The sequence below is a fragment of the Leuresthes tenuis genome, unplaced genomic scaffold (genome assembly GCF_036924035.1).
Source record: "Leuresthes tenuis unplaced genomic scaffold, fLeuTen1.0.hap1 SCAF_16, whole genome shotgun sequence".
NCBI lineage: Eukaryota > Metazoa > Chordata > Actinopteri > Atheriniformes > Atherinopsidae > Leuresthes > Leuresthes tenuis.
Window position 1 is genome coordinate 11,536,255 of NW_027325370.1, and position 20,944 is coordinate 11,557,198.

Below are 20,944 nucleotides of genomic sequence, written 5' to 3' on the forward strand. Positions count from 1 at the left end.
GTCACAAAATATCACAGTTTTTTTTCCCCTTAGCCTACGTGGCATCACTGAGTAACACATAATCATATTCAACACACAGTGTTTACAGACTATTCTGTTGCACAGACCAAAATACTTTTAAGTCCAGCGTGCAACCCTCAAACAAAATAACCCTTGGGGTTTTACAAAAGTGTTGTCTACAACCCGCATCTTTGAAACCCCAAAGAGGATTGCATTTTAAAAAGTTTGGAGACTCAAATTTCTTTGAGATCTGTGCTCAAACCCTTCGGCATTAAATGAGTCGAATGCTGAATTAAATCATTATTTAGCAACTCCAACGATTTTTCTTCTCTGTTAAGACTATCATTACTTTGATACAAATAGAAAACGTCACAAAATAAATAACACACATTATTTTAAAAAAAATGTCCATTGAGTCTACCAAGGTCTCCACATAGCAGCGCTAACCGGCTGCGAGCCTGACTGCGCTCGGCTGGGAGCCACTGCGCCGACGCTGCGGGACTGGCTCTCCTGTCTGGAGTTGAAGCTGGATTTGAGGCTCAGGAGTCTCTGTTGGATCTGAGGGAGAGTCCTGGAGCTCTGGGCGCAGCAGTTTAGGCATGTTGGGGTGACATTGGTGGACATGGACTGCTGGACGAAATCGTGCACCCGCTGGCACGCGTCTTGGTCCAGGCTAGTTTTGGGAAGCAAAGTGGAGACGCGCTGGAGGCAGGCTTTGTAACCTTCTCTGTAACTGTCTGCGGAGTCTGGAGGGAGAAGAGGAGAGATCTGATCAGTGACTGGACTTTCGTATTGAAGCGCGTGTGAAATAAGAGAAGAGAAATCATTTTGCACTGTTCGCAGTAGGGAGGATTCTCACCTTTGACTGGGCTGGAAGGGAGATCTCTGAGGAAGCGGACAGTCATTTCCAGAATGTCAGCTTTCTCCAGCTTAGAGTAGCGTGCGTTATCTTTCCCAACAAGGGGCAGAATCAGGCTCTTCAAATGATTGAGGCTGTCATTGATGCGAGCACGTCTTCTCTTCTCCAGCAAGGGTTTCAGAGTCTAGAGGAAACATTTTAAAAAAGTGTTAAACATCTTGTATTTAGAAGGACGAAATTAGAAGAGAATGTTAACAATATAAGCAGCTGTGTAGTTGATCTCTTTCTCTTACCTTTCTGATTTCGTTGGCTTGTTTTCTCTGGGCCACGGTGGACCGCGCAGGGAGAGGCTGGTTGGCCTCTGCAGTGATGTTGGGACTCATTTCGTTTGGTGCTAGTTGTGCTTTTTGAGAGGAGTTACTTTCTCTTAGAGCGGCTGAGCTCAAGTGTGCAGCAGAGCTGACGAGCCTCCTATTTATGTGGCTCTGAGGCGTCAGAGGGGAGGGAACTCAAGCCATTGTGCTTAGGGGTGTATACGGGAGGAGGGGGCCCTTTGGGAAGACGAATTGGGACCATCTGGTCCCGTCGGGCCCCTGCGTCTGTACGCTGGTATGCGGAGGTTTCTAATAATGTTGCACCTTTCCACGTTTAAAACTTAAACCGTCAACGTCCATGTGAAATCTAATTACACATTCGACGTATAATTTTAAAGGGGACTTGCCCTTGCACGTCGCACAAGCAGCTGCTCCGGTAGTTTTCCACAGATCCCTTCTTTTTCCACACTAATTTCTAATAATAAAATGATTGATTTATTATAACAGTAGCCTAATCTGTATATAGTTGTATTTAGTTTAGCTAAATAACCCAAAAGTCAATCATAATACAGTGAAACACCGTCTAAGTAGGAGCAGACAATGCTGTAATTGGACGGTTTGAAAGTTAGATTTAAAAAAAGATCCATAAACTCACAGCCTATACAGCTGAATAAATATTGCGCGGTAATTTGTGCTCATGGACCCCATGGCCACGTCCCGCCACAACAAAACAAGCACAACGCCAAATGAGTGAATCCGAGATGACTAGATTAATTTATTCAAAAATTGAGTAAACCAGATACCCAAGCCACGCTATGTATGGATTAACATCTGCTTATGGGCCCTCAGAGGCATGTTTCCAATGTCAATAACACGGTGTTTACCGGGAGGAGACTGTAGCAACCAGCAATATAAGAAAAAGAGATGTGTACATCAGTAGTATGTGAATATATTGTATTCTTTTAAGAGAGGAGAATTGTAAAAGCACAAATACTAAAAAGTTGGGCTTGAAAAGAAGCACGCCCAAACATCTATACCTCTTTCTTTAAAACTTCTTTTAAGTGGGCTACTCCCTGTTTCCTAGATGCTATAAACACAATACTAAATATGAAACTGTCAACATTACAAACTAAAAAAGGTTTTATTATAACATGGTTCAAGAGTTTCACTCTGTATCTGATGTTGGCCATAGACGAAACGGGCCTCTGAGCAGCCAGTAGGATTCACGCGTTCGGCACGCGCCACGACCGGCTCAACAGATGGGGAAACCCCCTCCCTTCCTCCTTAGCCCCCCTTCACACACACACACACACCCACACAGTTACTGCATGCTCCCTCCATCAGCATCCCGGCTCCGGCTCTGGTTGCGCTCTCACCATCGATGTGAGCGCGTTTTTTAAAATACATTTTCTATAGAGGGCGAAAGGGAGGTTTGAGTAAAACTTCTAAACACAAATACGCTATAGTCCTATGTTACCAAAGTAAAAATAACTACACTGAGCATAATAATGAGGTTCTGGTGGTAAGTTTAAAGGATAAAGACAAAACAAAAGACATTTGAAAATCCAGTTTGAATTAAAAGTTGTGATGTAACAAATACACAACTTCTAGAACATTCAGCTATAGGCTGTACAGTGTTGAGTGGGAACTATGAAGTTAACAAAACTGTTTACAGAAATTCAGCGCTTAAGGAACAATGAGAATGCGTGTGTTTGCTTGAGAAAAGATGCCCCTGAACGAGCTGGCATCATTTCGGTAAAAAAAAAAAAGATGATGCAGTTCTTTGACTGAAAAATATAGCTTTAGGGGTTTTAAACCCTTTATTTTAGTCGAACCCAGCAGATACGTGCTCTTGCACGCGCCCTGCCCCATGGGGCCCCAAATAACTGCCATCGAGTCCTGTCTGGGACATGGCCCTTCGAGATAAGGACAAAAAAAAAAAAAGTCCAAGAGAAGCTTCGGTTGGGACCCTTTTTTGTCTTGGTTTCAGCGTGGGTATCCATCTGTGCAATCTGAGGACACGTCCTTTGTTGAAGGACCGACAGCAAAGTGCAAAAGCAGTTTTCCAGCACATGCATGTTGAAAGAAAGCCACTAGGTTATTATTTTTTTCATGCACTAACTTGAAATGCAGGTCATTCATGGCATCTTTCAATTAAATAAATAAAATGGTTTATATATTATCATTGGATTAGGCTGTAGGAATGAACTAGAATAAAAGGATAAGCTGTATATGTTTTGTACTTAAGTAGAGATCAAACGGTGAATAGATGACAACACGATCTCTACTTTTAGATCTTCAGTCTCAGTCCTTAAATTTGAGCATACAATTACATATAATTTGGTTGTATAAACGGCATGAGACTGACACGAGCCAAAGCAGGTTTATTGAGGCGTGAATCCTGCAAAGCGTCGGCTTGCTCTGTCCTGTCGAAGATGATGGTCTTCATCGCGGCCAAATGGAAGCTTCCAGGCGTTTTGGTTTTAGCCTTTAAATCGCGACGGCACCTGAAAGGATGTTTGGCATCCCAAGCCAAAATCTACGCCTCTATGATCCGCATGGCACAAAAGCATCTGCACAGGACTGAACACAGGCTGGTATTCGATGTGTCTGAGCATGCAAAACAGCGTTGAGACAAGCATCCCGACTCGAATGACATCACAATCATCTTCATCACCAGACTCCATTTTTTTTGTTCAAAAAGAATTAGCTTAAATCTTTTTGATTACAACTTATTTTTCTTTTAAACAAGGAGGATAGAAAATAGTGCAAGTACAACAGAGAAGGTCTGTTTTCTCTGCCTGAGACACACATTTTACTTGTGGAAGATTAAAAAAAGAAAGCAAGTCAAATCATGACACTTGATTTTCTTCGCAGGTTATTCAAATGTAAAAGCAACGAGATCATTCTGGATCACTCTGAGTATTACTGTTTATCCACCTATAGAAGAGGATTACACTGTGTGGATAATGTAGGGGTCAATAGATCCAACTTCATGACTTTACTTTTGTGAGTTTCTCAGGGAAAATGAAGAAATCTTCTGAACACTTTTATTTTTGTAGTGCACAGAGTGATTAGATTATTACTTGTAGGAAAGAAACAAAATATCTACTATTTTTAAAATAAATCTCGATTCTGAGATCTACATTCTCAGTCTTTAAGTTAGAGTATAAAATGAGATATGCCATAATTTGGTTGTATAAGCAGCATTAGACTGCCATGCCAGACTCATATTACTGAAATATCTAGTGCTTGAATCCACTGAAATTGTTAGTAGACTTTGATTGATCAAGTAATTGTTTTAGTTTCTATAGGAATAGATCCTAAACGCTTAACAATTCAGCCTTCTCAGAAGTGCCCTTGATTGACATTAAATATTTAGAAGTAACACATTACACAAATTAAACCAAATGTCACATGTTTTTTTAAATGAAAAACGTGTCCCCTCATAATTTGTTCTCCATAAAAGGAATTTGGCTACAAAAGCCCTCATGCATACTAACCAGGAAAGCCACATTCTGCCTATTGCTTAAGATAAGAGACCAAATTATCACCAAAAATGTAAGACAAATCTGTCAAAAGATCCAACCCGTTATGTGCACAGTAAGCAAATGATTCTGGAATACCAAGATAACACAGTTTTGATTCAAAAATAGAGTCTAAAATTAAAATCCATATTCTACTCTGCTACCCAAAGTACCCATCGTGTATGGCCAAAACAGCTTGTGTTTTAGAGGCAGCAAATTCGTATTATCTGTTCTACGTGGGTGTTTCAGAACCCCAATATATCTAAGAGTAGAAATGTTGTGGTTTTCTGTTTTTTTAAATCTACAGCCACAGGGTTTGACATAACATTGTTTCTGTTCATTAGCCCATGTGGGCACTTCAACATGTAAGTAACACTGGCTGTAGAGCAGGATATGACTCCAATGAGGTTATATTTTATTTCTGAACGTAAATGTCTAAAGGTACAAACTTTTAAAGTAAAGTTAAGTTGTTAGATACCTCCATAAATGCCATATGGAATAGAAGTAAGAAAATGTGATGATGCAGGAGGAGGTTTGATGCTCTATCCAGCATGGTTAATGGTCCTTTGCACACAACAAAATAAAGGGTTAAAGAGACATATTTTAAGCTATGGATCTAAATCAACATTGTGTTAATGTTCTTTAGATTTTCTATGATACTTGATACTGGTTGTATGGCACAAATGACGTTGTCTTTCAGTTTATTGGTTTCAGTGGTAGAAGTTCTATTTGTGACAAATTAGAGAATCTAGAAGAGGCACTCTGAGTGGAAGTCTCTGTAACCTCTGTGTGTGCACAGATCTCCAGGGTTAGGGGGAAAAAACCTCTTCAGAACAACAGATTTGTCTGATCTGGTGCTTAATATCTGAAATTGATATCGGTTTTCGGAATAGACAGTTTTAGGTTCATTATTGTTATTCATCAGCAAAATGCCATAAATATTTATCTGGTTGGTGTAGGCAAAATTCAATATGCTTTGTATAAGTTAAGTAAAATAAATCATGTAACAGGGTCTCTGATTTGTCCAAATAAACAAAATGCAATCTAGATACCTCTTCCAGTTAGATATGCATTGGATGAATGGATTCATTCATAGCTAAAAACAATTTTACATTTTAAAAAGATACAAGAATTCGAAACTCTGAAACATCTTTGATCCTATGGCCACTCCTCATGGAAAAGATACTTTAGTCTTGTCTTTGGTTCATTATTAGCTTAGCTTGTAGCCCCTCATCAAAGTGAACATCACAGAGATTCACTGTCCATTGACACCAGTAAATGATTATCCCAGTCATTCAGTGGAGGTTGTATGTTGTTTTTCAGTCACCATAGACTATTTACACTCATAAATCTACTCCACTGTGCATCACATTCAGTAGGGCGATGCAAGCCAGCTTCTTGTTCTATGAAATCACAGTCATGACTTCCCCCTCTCTGCCTCTCACTGGCCAGCTGTTGGATGAGTCGACTAGGTTGATGTACCATTTTCATACTAATACTCAGTATGAAATTGAAATAGGGGATTTAAGATCTTTGAGACACTGTAAGGGTTTACGCTAATTTCCCTAACCGTATATGAGGCTTCCCTCATGAAGCATTTGGCTGTAACACATATCAGACGTCAGGAGTGGGTGATTGACACTTTTTCTCCTTGTGTTGATACTTAGTGAAGTGACCTCTGTCCATGGTGCTACTGAGTGTTTGTGGTCCAGCCCGTCTTTGGTTTCCTAAGTGCTTAAACAGAGGGCTAATAGAACGACCCCACAGGCGCTAAAAGACTTGAACTTAGCTCCAGCTAGAACTGAGGAGGCTGAGAGGTGAAACATCCTCAAGAACCAATAAACAGAATCAGCATGAACTGAATGATTAACAATCTACATAGAGGTTTTTGCAGTCCGTTTGTGGCTTCACCCAAAAAAGTCCCTACAGGACATGTTATGTGGCTCCTCCTGTAGTTGTTCTTCTCTTCCACTGAAATGACTCAAAATTGCAAAGACAAAGATAGACTCTGTGCTGAGCACAACATGTTGTATGAATCTGCGTAAGATGGGTGTCGGTGAAATGTAGAAAGTAAGCCATAAGTAAATGTTTGGATATCATCTTTAGAGGAACAAATTGATGTCTTGATACAATTAGTGCTCTGTAATTTGTCTCCATCAGTTAGAGATTGGTCCAACATTCAGCAGAGAATTGTTGAAATTAAATTAAATTAAACCCAATTTTATAAAATCTTGATTTTTCAGACACCAGACACCTTTAACGAAGAATGGAGTCAACATACCCTCAGCTGAAAACAGCCATATTTTCGTGCTAAAGGTTATGCAGCAGCAGATAGGAAATTAAAGGATTCTACATAAGATCAAAAATGTTTACCAAAATGAACTGAAAATGGAAAATACTCATTTGTAAACATTGCATTGCTTTGTACTCTTTCAGGGCTGTACAGTGACATCATGTCGTCCTCTAGGGATGCAAAAGAAACACCTATAAAAATGTGTCCCTGAGCTTCCCAAGCTTAAAACAACGCTATTTTCATAAAGCATCTGCCACACCAGGGACGAAATCCAAACTTTTTTTTTGCCAGATGCACGAGTTCCATTTGACGTCACTGGACCTGTCTGCTTCAGCGTCCCATCAAGTGTCACGTGTTGTGAGGAGGTAACAAAAGACGGTTATACTTATAACTCTAATAAGCTAAAACTTTACCATGAAACAAAAGGGGTGATGCAGAAAAGAAGTAGAATTATGCTGTAAACTAATTTTCCAGTTTTTTTGGATCGTCAATATAATTCCATGACGGTGGCAAATTGTTGTAGCTGCCTCACGAGGTCTAAACTATTATCAAAGTCTAATACACACACATAGAGAACATTATGAGTAGAATGAGTCTGCATTACTTCCTCCTTAGCTCGTGGTTAAATAAACACTTTAAAATACAAATTTTAATTAAGATAAGCAGGGTTGAATGAATTAAACCAGAGAAAACACTGGACCGCTGTGGCAAACTTTATCTAAACAATAATTGTCTTCCTACAACCATCCAGACGCTTTGGGACTTATTGCGTCCATTCGCATCGTTCCACTTTGAAAATGAAGTCTAACACAATGAAAAGCATCAAGCCCGAAGCGTCGTTTGCAATTTTAGAAGCGGAGAAATATTTGTACACTGCATGAATCAGACGGATGGCTCAGACAGGATTTGAATATCCAAAGAAGCCTAACCAAGCCAAAAGCCAAGCCCCGAGCATACATCTGGTGGCTCACGTTTGTTTTTCTCTTCAAACTTGACTAAGGTAACCTTTCAGCGTCGCATGGGCTTTTCTACCAATGGCTGTCGTTTCCAGCTATGACACACTTTTAACTCACGAGCATTAGTGTGTTCCTCACAAAAAAACAGCAGTCACTTGAATGATGGGGGAAACATGCGTAAATGCCGGACCAGAGCTAAAACTACAGTATTATTTCTTTCTTTCTTTATCTTTAAGACGCACAATGGTGCGTAATGGGGATGAGAGCAGCCCGCAGCTTAGCGAGGCTTTGCGCAGGCGGTTTCCTGGCGGGGTTTTTGAATATTGGATTTCTGATTGTGAGGAACCCATTGTGCTGCCATATCAGGGGCACGAGAACAGCACGAGCCAAGCGAACAAAGGCAGCAGATGGCTTTCCTGCCCCGATAAATTACTGGCGAAGTTGCAGAGAGACAGGGGGCATTTAGAATTGTCCGCGGGGAAATCATGAGAATAAATGTGGGTAATCAGCTGCAGCCATGTCAGAACTAAGGACATTTAATTTGCAACAAAATGTCTACAAAATGTTCACCTCACAGCCGTATTTCTTAGAACTGCTTAAAAAACACTAATGCGGGGATCACATTTGCCTCACTAACAAATTAAAACTTGTGACTTTGTCCAACAACAAATAGCTCTGGCGGTAAGTTACACAACTCTTGGGCGAATAGTAGAAACCGAAAACAAAAAGAAGTATTTCTTAACAGAAATTGTAAATCTTGTCATACTACAGGCCTGCAATTTTCTATATTGCATGCTCTTACGTAGCTCACGAGCGGGCGTGGTCTGCAGGAGGTGTCCGCCCACAACGAGAAGCGTCTCTCTCATTGAGCCACAAACCTCTTGGTGTAAAAGGGCGCTCCATTCAACTGCAGTCAGAAGCCAGCTACCACCTGCAAGACCTGCAGCATGACACGAGGAGCCGATTAACAGTGGTGCCTGCACGCCTGGTATGTTTTTATTTGATTTAAATTGAATCTAACTTTGTATTCAAAGCGAATGTAGCCTGTGTCATGGTGTAGCTTTGGCTTTGTGTGGTTATATCGTAGCTCTTACAATTCTTAAGGCACTGTCGCAGGTCAAATGCGTGTAATATCAAACCATGTTCATTTGCAATGTGACAGATATGTCTTTAGATTATTACTTACATTTAGATCACTGTTTGATGCTGTTAAGCCTCACTTAAGTGTTAAGTTGCTCATAAATTTTACAAATAATCTGCTCCTATATTCATTTATTTATTTTTGCACTGCTGGCATCTTTGCTGTTGTTGAGTCGTTCTGGAGTAGTTAAAAAAATGTACTCGCTTACGTGTTAGCTGAAGAAAAACAATTTCTGATGTCAGATTTTCTGAATGCACTTTGCAGCGCTGACTGACGCTGCAGTTTTAAAGGAATTCAATGTATCGTGACTCAAAATGAAAACTCTCTAAAAGCCCCATTGTCTGAAATTTTGTTTACTAAGGGATGCATGAATCTAAATGTCTAATATCAAGTTCATGAACTGAAGATACAAGTTATTTGAGTGCGGATGCTTTAAGACCAGTTTCACATTTACTTAGTAAAAAGAAAGAAAGAAAGAAAGAAAGAAAGAAAGAAAGAAAGAAAGAAAGAAAGAAAGAAAGAAAGAAAGAAAGAAAGAAAGAAAGAAAGAAAGAAAGAAAGAAAGAAAGAAAGAAAGAAAGAAAGAAAGAAAGAAAGAAAGAAAGAACTGGGGATGGGAGAATGAAATGCATCAATAAAATATTTACTTCTCTGTGTGTTGGTCTTCTCTCAGCTGCTCAATAAAGTGTATTTTGTGTGGTCTCTTTTTTATACACAACAGCGCCGCGCGGCTACAGTCCGCAGTGTAAAACAGTGAATAACTATAACAGAACAGAAGCGGTATGTTCCCGGTGTATTGTCATCACTGAGTATTTCAGATCATGCCGTACAACACGTTTTTATCTGTGGTTATGGATGGACTCCTTTCTGCACGCGCCCTTCACGCTTCACTCAGGCGAAAACAATTACTGTGGCACGCGCCGCCCAGCTGGGCCACCGCTGATGAGCGCGAGGAGCTATTCAGCGTAACTTAGAGCAGACCTGTGGCTACCATTCATTTGATTTTAAAGGTTGTTTTTAAAGGGACGACTGACGTCTTGGGCCTACATAAAAACGTATAGATAAATTAAATAAACAGATATAGTAAATAAATAGATAGAAAAATAAATAAATAGAGTCAAATTCAAATTTTATAATGGTCATGATAGATATATTTTTACTCACATAAACCTAAATTCTGTATGAGATGGTTACATGTCGTATAAATGGGCTAAAGTATATACGTAATTTCACGTGAACAACTGACACGGACAGCTTTTAAGCTACGAATTTTAGGCAGTATAGTTTATTTTAAAAACCTTTATCAAAGATTTTGGAACCGTGATGCCGATAAAGCCTGTTTTTTTAATCCCTGTTATAAACCGGTCGTGTGTTGTCAGGATACAAGACTTGAGGGGGAAATGTCCCGGTTTGAATGTTCCCGCCGTGAAGCAGCAGATGTGGACATACAATAGATGGGGCCCACGCGCTGTATAATTGAGTGTAATTTGAATAACTGTCGCACTTCTGACGCGTGCAAGAAATAATCCAGCTTTCCCAGGTTTCGCAGGGAAAACCGTTGGTAGCATCTTTCCAGTTCAATAGGGATTTGGCTCCTCGTTGGCCTCAAGTTGTGGGAAAGTCTTTGAGGAACCCTGGGAAAAAAAAAAAAGACTCCGTCAACAACGCTTGATTAAACCCTCCGTGAGACCCACCATTAAAGGCAGCTACAGGCCAGGCAAGGAGGTCCTTTGTCTGGACTTAACAGGCAAATGAATGATTAAGAAATTATGCTTCAAGATATATCAGGTTACAGAGATTGCATATTAACACTAAATTATCAATACTATATAGCACAGACCTACAAAAATCGTTATTTGTGGCCTGACATTTTCAAAGTTTTTTAAAAAGCGTGAAGGAGTCTTTCATCAATAAAAATTTAAAAGGGTCAAATATAGTTTAGTGCGCTATTCTGATAATATTATAAGTAATATAACTGCTTTAAAGCGAGTGTATAATAGGTTTGAATCATAACCTATGTAAGCTTTGTTTTATAATCGTGCAGGTTATGACACAACAAACGGAAGTTTATATGAAAACCAAGGCTGTACCAGTTCAAACAATTGCCTTAGCATTGTTTAAACACTTACATGATGTCATTTGTCATTTATAAGCCACTATCAAACATGTAGGCCTATGGTTATTTTCCTAACACCATCATTCCTGTGATGCCATGTAGACTGCCAAATATATTTCGGGGTCAAGTGGCTCTGATGTGGCGTGTTAGAGAGTCTTTATTGGCCACTTCCTCTGGGGGATTGTAGCTACCACTAGTCAGACGTCTCGGGGGAATTACTCCTCTCATCCCCCAAATTGGCGCGCGGTGTCTATGACAGTTGGACCTCTGCAACAGATGGGCAGAGGAGGCACGCGCCGAGCACGAGCCTCACCCAAAAGCCCCCACCCCCCGAGCGGAAAAATCAATCAGCCTAATCTGACAGTGAGGAGGCGGAATGTATGTGAGCAATGTGATGCTGCAAGTATTTTTGATAGTTGTGTTCTTATTTCAAAATAAGCGCCTAAAACATATGATATGTAGGTCTGTAAGCTTATTGCTGAGACATTGCTTCGTTTGGATTTTGATTAACTTGCAAATTCTCAGAGCAGTGAAGGCCTAATGTAGCTATAATGATTTAAATTCTAAAAATTTTTTTTTTAAAAAGTCTGGTCCTTTACAACCTTCAGCATTATGGTAATCTACGTGTTCAAATGTATCTCTCATAGGCTTATGTGAGACAGTTAACTGTGATTTAAGGGAGCCAAAAATGAGGACTTGACAACTAAACACCTTTGCAGGTGTAGATGTAGGTACACTGCAGAATGTGAGGCTTTCCTGCCACTATTTGGTGATGAAAAGTATTACAATTCATCACTATCGTGTTCATGAAAAGTTCATGGAACTAGGGATCAACTCAAAAGTGTGGTGAATTTTACCAGCAGTGTGTTTTTAGCTCGTTGAATGTTTAAAATACCTGTGAGTGGGTTTTTCAACTTTTATAAACCCAGCCAGGGAAGCCACAGAGAAAATTATACATCACCACACAAAAACGTCATTCATGTAAAAGTGCACATTAAAGTCAAAATGTACTCTTGGTCCAATTCCTTATGCTACATGTTGCATTCTAAAATAATTATATATAAATAATACATCTATCGGAATAGATACAATTGTTCTTGTCCTCTGAAATGTGATAGAGTAAAATGTTGAGTGATATGATTGAAAACAGAATCAGTAAACTGGCTTAGTTAAATCAGCGCATAAAAAATTCAAAGAGAGCAATTAGAACATTTTCAACAACACCCATTCAGAACTTTCTTTTTGTCATTTTGTCATAACCTAAGTGTAACTTGTCCTCTTACTTATGAGCTATGCTTTAAAGCATGTATGTATAGATAAAAAGCTAAAAGAGTCTCTCTGAACCTGCAACTAAATGTTCCAAAGTCACTGAAATGTGTTTTGACTTCCATTCAGACTTTTTTTTTTTTTTAGAATTTTTTGAGAATAAAAGAGCAATTACCTGAGGTGTATCATAATAAACAAGCAGTTGCCAAAGAGGTATCTGCTGTTTCCTACTGCAACTTAAAGCGGCATTTTCAGGGTCAATGAGATATTGAATGTCAGCAATTGGACTACTCATTAGCCAAAGAAACAAGGGCTAGAATTTGTACAGTTTTGCAAAAGGCCACCAGATGGACCTCTGCCGTATTCAAATGGAGGTATCCAGTGTTACTGATTTCACTGCCATATGTAAAATTAATGCCGGTGAAGCTGTATGCAAACAAGAATGGGCGTGTATTCAAAAACTCTATTTCTCAATTACTGTTTAACTGCACTCGCTCGACACTACCGCTCATGCAGCTTTCGCTCTTTGGCTTCGCTGGGAGTTTTTAGTCGCTGGTGCGCACTGCTCCTTTAATTTCTGAGCGGATTTTCAGAGAACAGCAACTTGTAACAGGCTCAGCGATCCTCCCCTTGCTGGATTATTTAACAGGTGCTGAGTCCCATGTTGCCATCTGCTATGGGAAGAAAAACACCACGAAATATTCTCTGAGGCACGCGTTATCAATTAGGCGGCGAAAATAGGTTCATGAATTCAAACTAATAGGTGGTTGGACAGAAACACTTGAGCAACAGGTGTTCAGGAGGATCCTGCCTGTGTCCGACAGGACCGAAGCGGGTAAATGAACTGTACCATCGCACAAAAGAGTGGTTTGTTTATCTCAAGAATAATGAAGCGTGAGATGTTTTCAACATGTAAAAGAGTAGTGCACGTTTGCTCCTAGAGAGGATCTTGCTTTAAACCATCGCTCTGTAAAGATCCATGGAACTTCCCCACGAAACAACCTGGTGAGTGACATGATCTGAGGCTTTATAAATACAATGCTGACCCTATCCACCCGGTGAACTAATCGGGGTCAACGTAAGCAACCAAACGAAGGAGTCGGCCAACCTGCAGCAGCAGCGTAGTCATGGTGGCGGAGGGCGACAGGACGTTGCTCGCAGCGAGGCAGGGGGACGTGCAGATACTCAAAGTGCAATTAGCGGCAAAAGTGCTCAACACTGACGTCAAGGATGTGCTGGGAGCATCGCCCGTCCACTACGCAGCCAGGGCCGGGAAACTAATCTGTCTGCGCTTCCTGGTGGAGGAGGCAGGACTAGCGGGCAACTGCGTGGCGAACAATGGGGCCACTCCGGCGCATGATGCCGCGGCCACCGGCAACCTGGCCTGCTTACAGTGGCTGCTGACCCAGGGTGGATGTCGAGCAGAGGTAAGTGAGTTAAGCTGGAGTTTAACTAGTTGAAGTGCAGCAAACACTGACCTGGTTGGACCTCAGTCTTTTGAGTGGTACATTGATGCATTAAGCGTGCACGTTCAATACACATCCCATCCTAATTTTCTTGTTGGAGTAAAACAAGCTTGTGCAAAAACATTTAAACCAACTATGAGGATGAAATTAATATTAACAGCTAGATTACAGTCGTGGTGAATTAATTTAAATGACTCACTAACATAGTCTCGTGCATGCTTTAGGGTTTACAGACTGCTTTGCCTTCATGTCTGTGTACACTCTTTGATCAGCTGAACACAAAAGCAATGAAATATACCCCCAAAGCATCCATTTATAGTAAGTGGTGATCAGTCAGAAAATTGGTGATTAAAAAAAGAGAAGATGCTTCATCAGAGATGGCAAATGTCTTAAAAAAAACAAAAAACACAGCCCTAAAAATAAGACGCCCTTCTCAAGAACCTGGGTACTGTTTTGCTGCTGTTTTTGTTTTTGAAGATATATCAAATGCTAACACTAATGAATAAAGTAACCAATTCAACCAATTCAAACAAGAAATTTTACTACACATGAAAGTCCACTGAAACTAGATGTTTCCTTCCATGTCAACTCAATGCTACACTGGATCAAGTTCCCATGTAATGAGGTATGCAAAACTGGATTTGCATTTATGATATCCCTTATACAGCACATACAATGACTTATGATGGTCACTAAACAGACACCTAATATTAGCACAGTCTGATGTAATAGTTGAAGGGGTGTTTGGTGCTGTAATGGTTAAACCCTCACATGATGGATTAAACCTCATGTGTTCATGTAGTATTCACACCCAGCAAGAAATACAGAATGGATTTTGAAGGAGTCCTCGTAAAAGCTTTGGCACAGTTTACCTTTGTGTTGTGCAGTAATGTTTGAGACGGTTACTAATTTCTTTGTTCTTTCAGCTCTGCACAGAGCAAATGAAATGGAATTTCAAATGAAATACATTAAAGTACCAAAGAGCTTTCACTTTTGTAAGTTTGCATGAATAGAGGAAGAACTGTGAGAGTGCCATTACTCTTTTAAAAGTGACAAGAATTTGCTGCTTTTATAGTCTGGTGCAGGCTCACTATCAGCATAATAACATTTCTTGTTGGTTGTTTTCTCTGTAAGATATCACATAAAACATATTCCCGGCATACAGTTCTTGGGTCTATTCATTGTATGTAGACTATTCTCAATGGCATCTCGGCATGCAATAAGCAAGATGCACAGCACTCTCTTGACAGGTCACTACTCCTCTCACAGAGCTGAGATACATATGCATATGACAGGTAGCTCATTGTTGGGGGGCAGTTTTGACCAAGAGATGGGACAACTGCAGACATTTGGATAATCTGCAAACCCCACATGAAGAGGACCCAGCCATCAGCACCAGTCTTGTAGACCATCTTGTGCTGAGGTGACTTAGTCATGTTGCTGACTCATATGTTAAAAAATTTTTTTTATATAATACAAAATGTATCACACTTGAGTCCTACAGAGCTGTAGGTGTCTGTGGTTCTGAAGTTACTGTTGGATAAAGTCTCTGATCTACATGCTGTCTCATGTTTTTTCTGTGCAACTCCTCTTCCTAAAACTTCAGTTTTAGCCCTTTTGGTGCTACAATGCTAGTTTTAATACACATCTATCCAGAGAGTCTATTTGCCCATCATTTGTCAAAAATAATCACACATGTCAGGAACAGGAAAGCCCAAAGCTCAATTCAGTAAGGACAGATCAACTGGAAGACAGTAAAAAAAAAAAAAGTATTGCTGTACAGAATTAAAAACGTTTTTGGACTCCCGTAGAATGATGAATTTAGAGATAGGACCTGAGCTCTTTAAGCTGGTGGTGGATGAGCTGAGATAAGGAGTCAGAGACCCTAACCCTAATTCGAGGAATTCAGTGGAGGTGGAGATTGTGAGAAGGTGAGTTGCATGTGATTTCGTACAGAGGGAGAATGACAGAGAAAGAGAGAGTTTTAAAGACTGGAGAACTGATTGATTGACTCAAGAAAATAGCATGCAAGAACATCGCAGGATGGACCTTTTATCTGTTTTTTTTTTTTAAGGCATCTGAGAACTTTGTCAAAAACCACTTCTAAGTCATAGCAAATAGCTGTTTTTTTTTATATCTTAATTGTTTCAAATTATTTTTCACTTTTTTAGTTCTATTGTAGTTCTGTGTGCAATTATCAGTCTGTGTTATTTGAAGATGCCACAAGTTGGAACCTTAGGTATATGTGTATATATATATATATATATATATATATATATATATATATGTAATGTTGTGTATGTTGTACATTTTTAAAGGGGAGTTAGAGTGAAGCAAGCACACAATTCCTTCCTTAATATGCAATAAGAACGTTGATTCCATTTCCTTTAATTGAATGGTTAACACAAAAATTTACAGTGCCAGTCAGGTTTGGACACACCTACCCATTCATTTAAGAGTGGGTGTGTCCACGTTTTTATTCATTCATAGAGAAGCTGTTTTGAAGCAGCACCTCTCACTTACAAAAGCTCCAAGCCTGCTTACATGACTTCGGAGTTAGTGGATGCCAAACATTTCAGTCTCATACAATCTAGCACACTAATGATTAGTACGAACTTGCTGGTGGCTGTTCGACTGGGAATGCCTGACAAATTAATAAATGGGAATAAGTTTGGGATCTCAGTTCATTTTCATTGTCTTGGGGTAACTGGATCTGAATACCTTCGGACACTTCATAAACCTACAACCAGTCACTGCAGCAAATTGTAGGACATGGACCTGCATGACGTAACTCAGTAGAGCTTCTCTGTACAGTCTTATTGCTTCAGATCTGCCCCATCTTAGATTATTGTTTATGATTGACCTGGGAAAGGCCTGGTGAAAACACAGTGTATTTGAATGGGACAAGAGGCCACACACACTCTGGCAGGAGAAAATATACAATAGCCTTCAGATTCATCTCATGGCTGTTGCTTTTTTTTTTCTTAAAAAAAAGGGCAATTGGATTCTAATTTCATCATTTACAAATTAAAACTTAGCTGTTTTCTACAGGGAAATACTAATTAATTCCAAGTATAAGACTGCACCTTTTTATTATTGCCCGTTTGCAGAAAAGTTCTTTTAATTGTTACTTTAGAAAGAAAAATAGTGAGTAATTACAAATCTTGTTTGATTTGCAGGACAGGGACAGCTCTGGTGCCACTGTTCTCCACCTTGCATCCCGCTTCAGTCACCATGAAATCACTGACTGGCTGCTGAAGAGTGGCGAGGTCGACCCGGGGGTCTCCACTGATACAGGCGCTTTACCTGTTCACTACGCTGCTGCCAAGGGAGACCTGCCGTCTCTCCGTCTGTTACTGGGGTACAGCCCAAAGTAAGAACAACATACTTGTGTCTACTTCCTTGTACTGTGTATACAATAAGAACTGTAAGTTTGAGCCAGAGGTTATTCAGAGATATAATCTGGCAACTTGAAGGATTCGGGGGAAATATTGTGCAGGGACTACAAATGCTTTTGTTTTGTTTTACACAAAATGCAAACAGGATGCCACAGATTGTGTGCCTGCAGCATTAAACACAATTGATACAAAATTTTATTTAGATATACTATATTTCTAAGCAGAGTAATAATAATAATAATACATTTTATTTGTTAGGCGCCTATCATGGCGAGATACTTAGACAAAATACTCTCTTGCAGTTAACTTCCAAACTTCCTGTCATTTTCTGTTGTCCCCTCCTTTAGTGGTCCTTCATTGTTCTTTTATTTCTTACACTTGAGTGTTCATGTGTGTTTGTTATGAAATGGTCTGTGGTGAAAAAGGTTGTTTCTTAGCTAGAACAAAAGTTGTCAGGCAGACACAACCAGATAGGTCATAGTTGGGATAAACTGCCCAAGATTAAGGCATTTGTGTATAATATTGATGTGCAAGAATGTAAAGCTAAACTATAATTTAACACTTAGACCAAACACTTTTTTATCCTCTCTATATTTCACCTTGTACCCTTCAATATTCCACCCAGCCATCATGTCAGCGGGATGAATTGGATTTAGATTTTCATTCAGAAATGCTCTGTGTGCCACAAAGAGTTTCTTTTCCCTGTTCTTTGTAACTGAAACATGTTACAGTAGAGCAGCTGCCTAGATTCAGATTAAAATTGACATTAAAAGTCTGACATTGATAAATGATCTGTCAGATTTTCGAGGTTTCAGTGCTGTGGCTCTTATTTATTTTCTGATGCTTAACAAACATTTTAAGACTGACACAGAAACAGCAAGAACTGGCAGTTCTTCAATTTTGTAAAGTGCTGATTGAATTACCAGCTGACTTTAGTGAGATTTGATTTTAGTGGATGCTTGAATAGCAATCTGAATGCTTTTTGTTAAAATTCCATTTAGGAGACAAAGAAAAAAAAAACTAAAGTCAAAAAGTGTGTGTAATTAGATGGATTGTTGAATTGTATGTACAAGATTTTGCAAGTAAGTCATACTGCCACAGTTATTTTAATTACTCATTGATCACTCTTTTCTTTAGAAATGAATTATCTTTTGGTTTACAAAACATCTGAACACAGTGAAAAGGGGCTTACTTGTAGCTCATCTTGTTGAGTGAGTCTGTCAAATAAAAGCTAGAAAAAACCCCACAGAAAAGACCACTTTAGAGAAAAAACATTTTGTTTTGTCTAACAGTCCATAGTTCCTAGAATATTCAATTTACTACAGTAAAAGATGAAGAAAAGCAGCAATTTCTCACATTTGAGTACTTAATACCAGCAAATGTTTGGCAGAACTGCTCGAAAAGAAGCTTCCTATCTTTTACCAAGTAAATTTCCTGGAGGTTGGACACATCTTTTTTTTTTTCAAGCAAGACCTGGCAAGGATGGGAACATGTTTCAGCCAGCACATTGCAATATGAGGCTATCAAAATCCAAATAGGTGTTCATATGCCTAATGGCAACACAACACAGATACAGTTTTACTCGCACTTTTTTTCACACTTTTTCTTGGAGACCTCTCAAAGACAAAAACATGCTCAGAAAAGTTGGGGCCAGTCATTCATTATCTGTAAAGCAAAAAGTGCCACTTTTAAAATGCTCAGCGGTGAATGATGTGCATGGTCTGGCTCTCACTGCCTGAAGAATTTGACTATACCGAGCAATCTGGGAACGATGGTGTGATGGTAGCCATGGTTGCTGAGAAAAGTGTCGTTAGCAGAGTTTGAGAGTACTGGTTCTGTTCACATTACTGAATTAACTAATTGTATTAAGATCTGTGTGGAGTAGTGCATTTACAGTTTCCAATTTGTGAATATCATCCTTAATCAGTACTGTGCAACACCCATTTGTAGCAGAGGTATTACTCACACATGTTAAACTGTATGTGCAGAATAGTCTTGTCTTAGGCACAGCCTGAGTGAGGTCTTTGTGGTCAGCAGTGTTCACACCAAGCTGTGAGGACAGGAGATCCAAAACTCTTATCAACAGCACTAAACAACAACAACAAAAAAAAGTTAGCTCAGTAGTTGTCAAAGAGGCTGCAAGATGACGTCACCTTCTGGTTTGAGAACCACCATGTTAAGTTGGCATTTGGCAGTCACCATCTTGGTTTTTGCAGCCAGAAGAGTCATTGAAGGGACTGATTTAGAGGATACAACGCGCATCCATAAGATGTTGACATGTCACTCGCCTGTCATTCAGAGGGGTTATTTAAGTTAAACTGTTGATTTGTATAAGTTTGTTCACACACGTTTATGACCGTTAAACAACAGTGTATACATTTAAAATGCATCTAAGTCACACACTGAATTTTTGCTGGGGGGCGTTTCATGAACAAGGTTGCTGCTTGGTTTGTTTTTCCCTTTGGTATTAATTTAGCAGTGTTATTATTTACTATAACTATCCAAAATGATTGCTTACCGCAGCCATCAACATGTGCTATTATGACTCCAAACAGTGTTGTGTTTTGAATTGTTTTGATACTGATGACCTCAGCAGGATAAGCAGCTAACTCTTCAATATTGTGTAGTTGCACCCCAGACAGGTGCATATCTGCTGAAAATTTAATGAGCCACGGGAACATGGTAGCTCCCTGATAGCTTGGCCCCATTCACTCTGCTGCGCCACCCCTCCCACCGTTGCTGTTTACCACCATCTCCATGGCAACACACTGAAGCACCAAGTGGTGATAAGATAATGAGGAAAACAAATCTATTTCAATAGGCGGGCTGCTTTCTAGCCTTCAGCCTCAAGCATTGTTTGGAGAAGAACTTTGCAGCAGAGAGATAGCCCTCTCGTTTCACAGTTTATTACAAGGCACAAATTTGTGTCGGCGTGTTTTCAGAGGAAATTGAGTGGCTCATAATTTTTTCTACTGGAATAATCTCAAAAATTCTCTCAGTTGCATCATCACTTTAGTAGCAAGCAGCCTAATGATGGTGCAACATAATGAGAGTGTGACTGCAGAGATAAAAGTACGTACACTGATGGATAGTTAATCAGATATACTTTTGGAGTCCTCTGTGTTATATATTTTTTCTTTGCAGGATATTTCCAATACAACAGCTTCAAGGCACTGAAAATGTATACAGAACCATTCTTTATTCGACATACGCGTTATAGGAGTAAAAGGATATTTCTTTTTTTTTATCAAGTAAGATTGTGTGTAGTATTTATGGGTAGTTAACATTTTGCCTGCGGTCAGCAGTCAGAGTGGTCTCAGTTTGGAGAATCAGATAGTTCCCTAATGGATAAGGTAAAGCTAAAAGCTACTCAGAAGGAAATGTGAAATCATCAGTGGAATATGATACGTTTAATGACTCTGTCTGTAGTTACTCTGCCAGAGACATCTGTGTGGATTCAAAGGTAATATATTTTGCATCTCCATTATGAATTAACTTTTAACTGTGACTTTTTTTAGACTCACTGTATTTCACTGACAGAAAATAAACCATCGACAATGTTTTCCCCTCATTTTTTTCCCCCCTCCAGAGCATTTTGAAGAACTAGA

At 39.5% G+C, this 20,944-nt stretch overlaps 2 protein-coding genes across 2 annotated transcripts in view; one reads left to right on the plus strand and one right to left on the minus strand.

The window, feature by feature from the left end:
* Positions 1-417: 417 nt before the first annotated feature.
* Positions 418-1,242, minus strand: LOC140272370 (transcription factor HES-2-like). The gene is made up of 3 exons (XM_072367789.1): positions 1,153-1,242; positions 860-1,043; positions 418-746 (listed from the first exon to the last, which is right to left on the minus strand). Exons 1-3 carry the CDS (start codon positions 1,240-1,242, stop codon positions 418-420), a joined length of 603 nt encoding a protein of 200 aa, XP_072223890.1.
* An 11,740-nt stretch (positions 1,243-12,982) lies between these two features.
* espn (espin) overlaps positions 12,983-20,944 on the plus strand; it is a 41,319-nt gene continuing 33,357 nt past the window's right edge. Inside the window, exons 1-2 of the mRNA XM_072367515.1 lie at positions 12,983-13,899; positions 17,118-17,311. Coding sequence (XP_072223616.1) covers positions 13,600-13,899; positions 17,118-17,311 — 494 coding nt within the window. The 5' untranslated portion in view covers positions 12,983-13,599. The remainder of the gene's footprint in view (positions 13,900-17,117; positions 17,312-20,944) is intronic.